Below are 13,308 nucleotides of genomic sequence, written 5' to 3' on the forward strand. Positions count from 1 at the left end.
CGCGCAAGTATATAATACCACGACGACGACTACTACTACTACTACCACCACCACGGTAGACGGCGATACCGGCAGCTGTTCCGGTCGCGTGGCGTTGGCGGCGCCCGCGCGAAATGATCGCCGAGACGGTACAAAACGTACATTAATTATTATAGTAGGTACCCGTGATCGGCCGAAGTATAATATTCGAGCCGTAACAGCGTTTCCGTGCTTTATAATAATACTATTATATTCGACGGCTATAACAGCGACCGATAACCGCAAACAGCCGTGCGGTCAATGATACCACGGTAGTAGGACGTATTATTTAATTATTTTCGTTTACGTCGTTAAGAATATTACGTTATAATAATATAATAATGTTATTATCAATATTAGGTGCCTTTAATAATTGCGACCGTATATTATTATAAATCGTCGTCGTACCTGATTTGTTGATGGTCATCTGGGGCACCACTGCGGTGGCCGTCATCTGCGGGGGTGGGTTGTGGCTGAGTATGTACTTGGGTTCGAACTTGGAAGGTTGAGCGATCGCTATGGGCGCCGGGTTGGTCATGGTGGTCACTGTTGCCGCGGGCATCATCAACGTGGACATGGCCAACATAGCGGCGGCGGGCGGGTAAGCGTAAATCTTCGGGTTGTACGACGACACGGGCGGAACGACGACTGTGGATGTGACTCCTCGGTGGGCACTCGGCGGGACGTGTTTTACTTTTGATATTTCGGCTTTTCGTGTTATATCGATTCACCTCCGTTTCGCCGACATGTTTGTCGTCGATCAATCTCTCGCGTACTTGATCACGGGCGGTATAGAGACACGTTCGATGGTTTCGGGTGTTGGTCGAGATTCGTTGCGATTCCGGCTAAGACTGTCCCCACGGTGTGATGATTGTACGGTGCTGACGACGAAGGCAACGGCGGCTGCTGCGGCGGCGACGACGAGCGGCAGAGGTCGCGACGACGGGACGACTGCGTTCGGACTGACGCTACGGCGGTGGCGGCCAAACAACCCCTCTGTGGCGGGGCAGCGCGGCACCGCGGCAGCCAACGACTATACGCGAGTCCACCACCGCCACCGCAGACCGTAGCGCCCTCTACCCCATTGTTTCGCCGCCAAAGACGACCGTATACAATTTATAATGCGTACGTCCGTGTATTATATTGGGGTGACTTTTTCCTCATTTTTTTTAGACCGCCTCTGAATCGTTTTTTTTTCTTTTAACACCCCGACGAAGTTCTTGACCTCGTTCAAACGGTTACACGAACGATTTTGGACTTATTTTTTGTTTTCCCCACCGCCCTTCTTCGCTAACTCACTCTTTTTCCCTTCTCTCTCTCACTCTATCCCTTTCTGTCTCTCTTCCCTCCTCCCTCTATCCTTCTCTTTTTATGTATCTATCTCTCTTCGTCTATCTATCCCTCTATCTCGTATAAACTCTCACACACACACATACATCCCTCGGTCAGTGTCATATACTCAATGACGTGTAGTCTTTATTTTAAATCCCTTACCGCTGCATGCCTGTCTACCGCTACACACACCCAACACACACGTGTGCATGATTTTCGCTAAACTCTGCAAATATAAAATGGTATTTATCTATAAATAACATTATTATTGCGACCAGGATAAAATTGTATAAAAATAAAAATAATTGTATTCATTTTCTCAGGCACCCGGTCGTGTGTATTTAAACAGGTCAACTTTTACAAGCTAATAGTTTTCCGAATAATAAAAAACGACTCTGTGTAATAATATGATTTGAATGATTTCACTTTTTAAATAATATTATAACTATCGTCGTTCAGCGCATTATGATTATTATTATAACTGTAATACAATATTGATGACGGTGCAACGCTTGCACGGCAAATAGTCATTGAAATATAATTGATGATACACGGTGACTCGACGCGCAGTTAAAATATATGACATAGGATTATTATTATTTTAAACGACGATAACAATATCGAACATCGATGCATGTTATTGAGTAAACTCGTTTGTTGTATTAAGATAACAGACAATGTTCACCATCATATAATAAATACACCGCTACCACAATTCATACGCACCAATAGCCACAGCCATCATGGTTCGTCACTCCTAACTTAAGCTGAAATTCTACTATTATTATTATTATTATTATTATTTTTTTTTTTTTTTTGGAGTTTTCAAATTTTCACATATACAATTTATACATACACCCGCGATTTCCAGAATAAAAGCCATGTATTTTTTTCCCCAATTGTAGTTTATTATTTTAGTTTGTAATTACTTTGGGTAATTTATGTATACTGACTAAAGTTGATATTAGTATTCCCAACAAAATTAACATTTAGACGGCAAGTGGCGACGGCAGAGTAAAGCAACATACATTTACATAATCGTCTCTAAGACAAGTAAATGAGAAACAAATATAAATACTTATCTTAATACACAAAACACATATCACTATAAGTCTATAACTAACTATTGAAATATGAATATCAAGTAGAGTAGTGAAAACGTAGGTAGGAGGTAACTGACATAATATATCTTAGCTTACAAGTATACATTTCAGCATTTTAGTATACAAGTAAGCAGTTTACTGTTAAATTACGATTTTTAAGCTACTTTTTATAAACCTATATTTTAATAATATTATATTATATTATATTTTACAAATAATAAATTAATATAATATACCTAGTATAATATGTATGATGTATAGTCATGATTGTTTTCTATTATTATTATTATTATTATTATTATTATTATTATCATCATTATTATATGGACGAGTAATTTCCAAAAAAAAAATTGAATCACTAGTCTGAAAAATATTCCACAAAAATAAGTAAACTTATTATAATTATTGGAACTCATTAATATTGTATTTAGTATAGACATTGCCCGTGACCTATCGATTCAAATGAACCATTAAAATGTATAATAATTATAGTTATACACTTCTACGTTGTAAAAATATAATCAAACAAACTGCATTCATTATAATATAAAGTAGGTACTGAAATATTAATTTAAATGTGTAATGATATTTAAGTCAAATATTATGTAGATACTTAAAATAATGTATACGTAATACTTAATAATATTTTATTAAACCAATGTTTTTGTACAATATATTTTTTTAAACATAATATCATTTATATAGGTTGATTAAAATACTTTTATGAAAATATGAATCCATTAAAATCACACATTACAAATATGTAAAACTGGCAAGACTGACAAGACAGTAAAAGTGTATGTCCCAACTTCCGAGTTAGGATTTAGTTCACGGGCATGCACCTGACCTCCCTATAATATCGGCAACTTCCTCCATGACCCCCGTGCCAAAAACTACAAATGACCCAGTAAAGAACGTGTGTTCAACACGGTGTTTCATTCGTTTCCACGTGGTTTACAATATATCGAAATGAATTTGCTTATTTTTCATAAATCAGTAAGTTCTTACACTGCAGACAAACGTTTATCGGTAGGTACCTACATGCACGCTATGTAAATGTATTAGCTGAGTATTAGGTAGGTATGTAACTTGCATAGTAAATTATAGTCTTTATGGTTATTATAATAATAATATATATGTGTGGTCCATGAATCATGATAATACATATATAGTTGATATTTGAATTATTCGTATACACTAAAAGTCTAGACTTAGATTGATTCGTCAATTTTATATTCGGCTTATTAAATAATAATTCGAAAAATAATTGTCTGCATATTATGCTAACACATTTTTACGATAAATCATTGTACCTAACCTAACATTAATGAAAAATAAAAATTTGCAGAAATTAGTCAGTTAATTAATATTAAAACATGTACAAGTACACGTCATTAAATCAATCACCCAGGGGTTTGGCAAGCATGAAGGCGGAAAAAATTCGAAAAGCGAGTAATTTGAAAACATGTGGAAGTAAATCAGATAATACAAGAATAATAATGAAATTGGCGTGTTCGGGTAACATTAAGCATTGAGCACCAGACGTTACAAAAGAAAACGAATCACTACTTTTGATGTTTATGTGTTAATGTTCCAAAGAACTGGCAAGTTGAACATACCAGCAAGGTACTGTAGACACTATACCGTAGAGAATTTTATGACATACAGTTAAAACGCAATATTTAAATTTGAAATAAAACAAAATGGCAGGAAAAGAGGTTTATTTGATGAATAAAACTCTGCGGTATAAATTAGTTATTATTGTGTCGTAATAAACGTTTTAAACGTTCCCAATTTGTAATTAAAATATGTTTTATATTTGTTTAGAGTTTGTGACAGTGTTTAACCAATATTGAACAAATAAAATCTGTTCATTTTTGTTTTTATTATAATATGATAATATTCTGCACTCCGTGACAACCGTTTTGTCTCATGATGCACTCGATTTTATATTCCTGTGCTTCAAGCGCAAACATTCAATATGACTCATCAAATAAATTCGATTTCAAACAAACTATATATAGTGAAAAGCGGTATAATTTAAAACATTTTGTGATCCTTAGCATAACATTTGTATATAATATATGTGTATAATAAATAATGTAATAAATAATTTTTTTAATACCAAAGTCAACCGTGGGTTATTATGATAATCTACAGAGGCTGTGTGGTCAATAAATAAAGTGGATATGTTTTATTATTACTAGGATGTATATTATCTTTCGTAAATTTCCATTCGACATAACGCCAATATATAATATACGGCATACTATCTTATACACACATATATAAATATATATTAATATTTGGAAGTCGACGAGAATGTTATAGAAGCCGTTTGAATATATAGTGTGTCCGTTTTTCAATCGATATGTATTATATGGGTCCCAACGAAACATCGATAGCGTGCTTTTGCTCTTAAAACCGTCGCGTCGTCGTCGTATACGTTCGGTTGCGGGATAGGTGGTGGGAGCGGCAACAATAAGTAATTTTTCGTGCGATTTATGAGTCCATTTAACCGTGACAAGGGATGACAGATATTATTGGTGTTATGTGTACACCCTTAGGCCGATTTCTGTTCGCTAGGTGGCGGGGTGAGGTGGTTGGTACTGCGGCAGTCCCACGAATCCTTTTGTACGATGATTTTAGATTCTCTCATTCTCGTTTCGCGTGCGCCCAGTCTTCCGTCCGCGTCTGTCTTGCCCTCTATATCCGCGCGGTTCTGTCTAGGGTCACGCATGCGTGCGATTTTGTCAAAACGCCAAAACCTTACATGTGTGTGTGTGTGTGTGTGCCTTTATACGAGAAAGATCGAGAATGAAAGTGAGATAGACTTGGAGACCGAAAGAACGACGACGACTGAGAAGAGGCAGTGAAGGCGAGTTGAGAATCTCCCACTATATATATATATATATATATAGTATAACAGAAGTAGCAGCATCAGTAGTAGTTGTAGTAGTAGTATTAGTAGTAGTAGGAAAAATCGGGTACAGAGAACAGGATTGCTTGGTTTTGTGGGATGGCTATCAGCAATTTATAAGCTTTACATCCGAATGGGTCCGATGCTATACACAGATGACGGGCGTGGGTGTGGATGGAGGAAAACTAACAAACCATCATCCCCCTCACCCCCTATCACTACCACCACACACGTCTTTGTGCACCGGTGAGACCATTGATTTCGGGATTTTTCTTAAGACAAAAACCCGACTACACCGACACAACTGCCATGATCGTATCGGACTCGGCCGGCGTACATAGTTCTATACGTACATATATGTGTGTGTGTGTGTGTTTGATATTATCATCACCTGCTGAGGCAATGAAATTTCATCCCCAGAAATAAAGGAAAACTTTTTCCAGCACATGGGCCGCGTCTCGCTCTATACCTACACGCCACGCAACATTGACCGCGTGTGAGACAACAGCTACGATGTCTGCTGTATAATGCTGCTACACGTGTATGATAATAATAAAATTGGTACATCGCTCGGCATATTGATTCGAATGATGTGAACATTAATCATAACACGTTTTATACATAAAATGCGTCGACGGATCATTATAATATTTTGATATTTTGTGCTTTGTACAGACGTAGATACGTAGACGGTACATATTATAATATTATGTATATGGTATGTATATGTATATATATATACCTATATGTAAATCGAGTCAAATGGTATTTACTTGTGCGTCTATTTATCATGTGGTTTAAATTATGTAATAATCTATATAGTATGTTCAATCGAAGTGTAAATCAATTCAGGAACGGAAAGTTCATAAAATTTTATCCAACGAAAAAACACGTTTTATTTTTCAGCACATCATTTAATATCATAATATACGTACGCCGTAGCCGTAGGTATCAAAATAATATTATAGAATTATGCCGATAAGACTTTCAGCAATAGCGGTAGATAATTTATTAGCTACCCCATCATGGTTTGCGAACATTACGTTAGTTCCAAAACCTATAACGACTGTTATAGTACGTGAATAATATATTATTATATTAGCGTCCGAGACACAGAACGTATTTACAATTATATTCCAACCCTTTCGTAGACTCGACGACAGAACACCTAAAATGCGTTATACTGGTTAGCCGAGTTTCATCGACGCGATGCGTTTTATGATATTTTAAATGATGATTGATATTGTTTATCCTTCATAGTGTGCTAAACTATACTTATGTTTAATACCCTTCATACATAAATATATTTTATACAGTTTAGCTATTAATAAAATATTTAATTACCGAGTGATTAATAATAATTACTCAACGCTTGGACGTAAAGATTGAATACATACTAGTGTTGAGAGGAGATCAATTACTGAGAACCTAAAATGAGCAACTAAATTTGGATGAAAAGAAAAATGCAATGTATTCGAAACTTATACAAAATTTCATGTACGGTTTCACCAACTTTTAATAGAATAGTATAGTATTATTCAATTTTTATCACACATTTAATAAAGGTATTGTAATATGCTTGTTTTAAAACTGTAATAATAAAAAATATTCGTGTACCTATATAATATTATGACGTGTTGAACCTATTTTTGACTAATTACATACTGTAACAATCTCATATAGTTTTATAATTTTAAAATTGTCATTGTTCAAGACTAATAACTTAAATATTTTAATTTAATATTGCAGTATTTTTTATAGACCATTCCAGGACATTAGAATCCATGAAGACTGAAATTTATTTTTTATGAAATGAAAATTATTGACATTGCCAAATCGTTTGGTAGAATGCCCAAGTTTGTAATGTAAGAGTTTAGGTTATGACGTAACGAATAAGTAAAATTCCAGTTTGCTATATAGTCTCTCGAAATATGGTAAAACGTTAAGCATTTTTCAAGACAATAGGCTAAGCTGAACTTTCTAAATGTACCAGTTTCGTAAATGACTGATCGTTTGAAAACTTTAGCGTTATGGATATTAGATGATTGTGTGACAAAGCACGGCGATGACGACACATTCCTTTTTGTCAAAGAGTGAACTAACGGTGAAGATAAACAACACACTGCTATGCATTTTATACACTGTACGTAGAAAAGTGTTATCAGATAATAATATGGTAGGTAATGTGATAGAACGAAGAACTAAAATATTGGATTCATTAAATAGCTGATGTGAAAAACTAAAATATGAGATGTTGGAACGAAATCGACATAAACGTTGTATAATAATATTAAACGCACGCGAGATTGGCACACGATGTGTTTTTAAAACTCGACTTATTGAGAGAACAATTTGTATATTAGGCACTACGTTGATGATTCGAACAAATCGGTGTTCGGTTACAATTGTTTAGGTCGAAACACGGTAGAAATCGATTCAATCAAAACGGAAATCAACGTTATGCATCCCTCGCAACTCGAGTAAACAATATGCATTACCTGAGTGGAATACTATATTATAATATTATATGTTATTAATGCACGCGTGCGAGTCGATTGTGAGTTACAAAAATTATGTGTTCTGCGGTCGTATATTTTTTTTCTGTACCTACCTACAAATATCTCGAGTTGTCATCATCGACAACGTAATAATAATAGTCGATCGACGTAATGCTCTTCTTCACCATGATACCTACTAATATAATACGTATATTACAATGCGGGAACGCATCGCACAATTTAATATTATACTTACACGAAACGCGTTGAAAGTGAATGGCGACCGTTGTTAAACGTTAAACGAAGTTTATCGGATAGTGCAACGTCAATTTGTACAAATATTTTGTGTCGCGGACGTCGCTTTTAAAGAGATCCCGTTCACGATAGGCGCGATTTGAAAAAAAAAAATCGTTTGTTTGCGTTCCATCTTATTAAACGCTCGTATAGATATTAAAATATATAGGTATAGGATACAGGTGACGCGTTTTCGGTTAGATCGAACGATAATGTAATTATCATATACCATTGTCATTTATTCGGTAAAGGGACTGAAAAGGACATTCGGGTGTGTAGTTGCGTGGAGGGGGGAGGACGAGGAGGAGGAGGAGGGCGAAAACGCGTTTGGGGACGCGGCGCGGCTGCAGTAAATGTTGTCTCCCCTTCGGAAATCACACGGCTGCCGGTACGGTTTTCGCGGGACTGTTTAGCATAATACATTGGGTTCGATAACCCGCGCCCCGGAGTTTTACGTGGTTAATACCACGACTTAAGAGAGTCGTGGGTTAGCATCGCGGTCGGGTTTAAAGTCACCCGGACGGCCCGGGCAGTCGACAACGCATATTCTTGTGTAAAACTTTGTGCACGTCGGAATTACTTTTCCAACAGCCCGCCGGGAACTGTAGGGCTTTAGACCCAGCGTAAGCGTTGTACTGCATGAACGTTTAAATCGGGTATTACAATAATATTATTATTTTTACATTGAGGGTACGATAGCTTGTCGACGACGATTACGATTCGTATATGACAAAACCACGACCGTCGAGCGTCACACGGATATTATCAGCTGTCCGTCCATCTGTCATCTACAAAAATATAATAATAATATATTATATGCCATTATGCAGTTATAAGCCTCAACCAGACAAACACGATGCACCGTAATAATGTGTTCGGGAACCACTGAATATAATATGAGCTGATGACAATAATAATAAAATGCGTTGTTCCTGTTGTACATACCGAGCTATATATTACCAAGCTATAGATAAACGTGATTGGTATACGCACGCTACTACACCATGTAGACGAGTCTCCCGAGTCCCGAGATTGACATGTTTAGGGTAAACGTAATTGTGCGTCAATTAAAAACGTGTACCTACCTAATAACAAACGTGCTATTATAGTATCTATAATAATATAATCTACGGACGTTAAGTGGTATCGAACTATTGTTGTTATGTACTCGTATTATGCGGTTCGGTTATAGTTAGACAGCGGCAGTTATAATGCATCTTTCGATTTCTACACACTGTATCACACACACTCGACAGGATGATGAGATTCAATACCGATACTCGATTTATCCGTAATATGGTTATTAGAAACAGGTATATCAATGGTATATCGTAATGATAATAATAATAATATGTGTTAAGCACCGTGACAATAATATTATTGAGAATATTATAATAAAATATGATATGGTATACAGTGTTTTTTTTTTTTAGCAAGCTGGTGCACGATGAGCCTTGTAAATCATACTTAGACGAGTGTGACACGATAAAACACAACGCGCGTATGATATGTATGCTATAATATGTTAACCTATATAATATTATAATATCGTGTCACGGTGATAATAATATATGACAGTGTACACACAAGTACACGACACCGGGCCGGGCACACGAGATGGGTTGACATCTTGTGTTGGGCATTATAAAACGCGGCGGCTACGTCGTTACCCATACAACGACAACTACACGAGTCGTATTTGTTACACGACGTGTAAGGTGTTGTGGACAGGGAGACGACGAGTGTAGGGTGGACGGAGGAGGTTAGACTCACCGCCGCGCCGGTCGTCTTCGTTTACCTGCCCACCGTGCGTTTATAATAATAATATATGATAATATTATATTATAACACTATGGTATATAGGCGGTTGCGGTTACACGTTTACGCCATTATGACGAAATTATTAAAACTTGCGCGATAGCCGACTTGCCGAATACCATATAGGTATAATGTTATGCTCGTGGCGACGATGTTATATTTTATTTTAGTAATATTATTATATTAGTAACAACGAAACATGCGAAAAGACACGCAAGTTACGACGGCGAATGGGTTTGGCGAACGAGAAGAAAATAATAATATATATGGCCTGCAAGTCACCGCTCTGACGACAAATGGTAAGATTATTGTGAACCGTGAACTTCGTTAAAAAACAATACATATATTTTGTAAGTCTAATGCACTGATTTTTCCTAGAATTGGGTGGAAATCAAAAATATGGTCTCGAACCGAATTTTTTAATCATATCCCAAACCACTTGGTGCGATGAATAGCTCAAACCGAAAATTTCGTTCAACGTCATCGAACTGAACCCGAAAAGAGCTTTTGAATCAAATTTCGAATTAAATTTTTATAGTTGCACGTCAAAATAATAAACAAGTATAATATACTGGTGTATTTTCGGTCGTTAAAATAGACTATAGACGAAATAACAATTTTAAAACAACTTTCCTGAAATTTCTTTACGGCAGCTTGGAGGCGTAATATTACGAGTTGTGCGCCATCCTACTTACGGTACTTCTATTTTTTGTCACAAAACAAACACCTTACTGATTGTTAACAATTACTGATTCACGTGGGGTACATATCAATATTTTCAAACACGACACGGTTGACTTTGGCGGACGGTTCAGCTGTTTCGGCTTACTGCAACGATGCAATGAAACATGTTCCGATTCGCCGTTTACGATAGATGTAAACATGTAAATAACGGATACTAACCACACACAATATTAGGAAGATTCGTCGTTATCTCGAGACATTTGTAACGGCGTCTCCATATTTTAAGATGTGACATTATTATGGGCGACCGATTGAAAGTTAAGAACGCGTACGACATTATTCGATATAAACAATATTGCACCGAATGGACGCGACTGTTTGGTGTAGAACTTTTTCCGTCATTACAATAATAATGATGATGTGAGTACGTTGAAGACTGCTGCTGCAGTTAAAAACAACCGTCACATAAAAATGTCTAACGATACCGCTTTTCGCGAAAAAAAAAATTGCTCACAGTATAATAATACATTTATATTGCAATAGTATAATAATTATTATGTCGCAATGTTCTAAACGCTGCACTGGATTAATGTGTTATAATATACCTACTACTACTATATTATGCAACAATAACAGCTGCATTTTTCGGAAATAATTATTCGCGACTGCTTAGCGGTAGGTTTACTGTTTAGGTATTACACTGCAGTCTGCACCGTGACGTGTATTATATTTTTCATAATTTAGTTATTTTCCTGGTGCGAAATTCGAGCCACCTACAACGCGCGCGTAACATCTTGTTTGTAAACATATTACTCAATTTCGGTGGAGAGATTGTGTGCCCGACATAAACAGTAATAAATAAAATGATAACCAATTTTTCATGCAACTTTCCGAACTCTGTAATGAATTTTGTTCTCGCAAGGGAATAGTATCGCGTGGTGGCGCGGTGAAGGGATTACTTGGACCAGTATTATATTTTAGATCATATTTTTACTTGACAAGATACTCGGTGAATTTTTTTCTTTTCACCAGTCGGAATTTATTCATAAAAATAACCATGATAACATCGCGAACAATTCAAAATAGCCGCAAGGTTAAAAATATAGGAATACAAAACATCATTACTCTCAGTAAATATTTTCATAGCTAATATACGTATGTAAATTTTAATTTGTATGGATTAAAGTCATAACAATTATAATAACAATATGACGTTTAATAACATTAAATCTCGCATCTTCAGCCAACAACTAGATAAAACAAAAAGTTCCCTCTTTGCGTATTATTATATTTTATAATACTGAGTGTTCGAACGGGGCCCGGATTAAAAGCTGCCCATGAACAAAATTAATCGTAATGGCGGCTCCTTTCCCCAGAGGAATTGCATATTACAACAATATAACTATTTTCCATTTACTTACTAATTAAAAATGTTGTACCAGGAACATAATTCTTAATGAATCCTTCGTTTCCTTTTTAGTGTTGCCCTATACCTATCTATTTAAACTATCTCGCTCTTAATTTCCTTTTATATATTCTCTTAATCTTACATGCTTAATATTTTATGATTATTTTATATTAAAAAACGTTAGTAAACCGAGCGGGTAGGTATATTATATATATATATATGTATATTTTTAATATCAGTTACTTGAATATAACGGTCCGTTTTTGTTTTTGATATAGTTTCGTAAATGTTTGTATATTTTATCATTTGTATACCAAAACTACAGATATATTCGTACGATAGTTACGCAAAACTATGTGTATATAAGTACGGTTAATATTAAAATACAACACAATTATACGTATGTTTAGTTTACAAACTACAAATAGAGCATAATATTATTATAATATATTGCAACTATAATACAATATATCAGACTACCAAATTATAATGGATTTGACGTGAAATAATGTTCAGTTTTAATATTTAAACCAGTATTTACACAGTATAAATTATTATGTGTATAATGGTGCGATGTATGCATGAAAGTACTATTCTACGAAATACAATCCCACGTGGAAGCTATTTAAATCAGGTCAATGCAGACTAATATACTTGTCTATGTGGATAATATGTTATTTCGATGTTAAAATCAAAAAAAAAAACTATATAACTGTACTGTAATAACATACAAATTATAATTTTATGATTGTGTTTATTATTATTATTATTGAAACGTCGCATCTAAACGACCTCCCAGGACGTCTGTGCCTGGTTCATAGTGATGTTATTAAGAAAGAAAACGTTAATACTGATTTTACAACCAATCGAAGTCGATGTATGTATTATAATATACCTACCTACGCGAATGACGCGACTATGTTTGAGGCTCTTTGTTTTTATGGTCCGATTATATTGGTAGTTGTAAAATCGTAATAATATATACGAGTCAAAAACACAATAATATTCGTTGTAATTAAGATTGCGTGTGTGTTATAAATAATAATATCGACCTAGGAGGAAATCGCATAGAGTCGGGGAAAAATCGAATATATATTACATACTAATACTATATTGTACACTTTATTCGTCAAAGAGTAGTCCCGCCGAAGCGGTTTCGATGTGCCAACTATTATTACTAATGTCTAATAGTAATATCACTATCATTATTATTATTATTATTACTCGCGTTGG

General features: G+C 35.4%; 1 protein-coding gene across 4 annotated transcripts in view; it reads right to left on the reverse strand.

Moving 5' to 3' along the window:
• The window catches only part of LOC100161686 (nucleolysin TIAR), a 356,777-nt gene that overhangs the window by 123,068 nt on the left and 220,401 nt on the right, over nucleotides 1-13,308 (reverse strand). The window contains exon 1 of one of the 4 annotated variants that reach the window (XM_003245652.4): nucleotides 427-1,344. The exons of the other annotated variants lie outside the window; for them this stretch is intronic. Within the exon in view, the coding sequence (XP_003245700.1) occupies nucleotides 427-604 (178 nt within the window). The 5' untranslated portion in view covers nucleotides 605-1,344. Of the gene's footprint in view, nucleotides 1-426; nucleotides 1,345-13,308 lie in introns of those variants that run through there. 4 annotated transcript variants of the gene reach the window in all.

This window comes from Acyrthosiphon pisum, chromosome A1 (assembly GCF_005508785.2).
Source record: "Acyrthosiphon pisum isolate AL4f chromosome A1, pea_aphid_22Mar2018_4r6ur, whole genome shotgun sequence".
NCBI classification, from domain to species: domain Eukaryota; kingdom Metazoa; phylum Arthropoda; class Insecta; order Hemiptera; family Aphididae; genus Acyrthosiphon; species Acyrthosiphon pisum.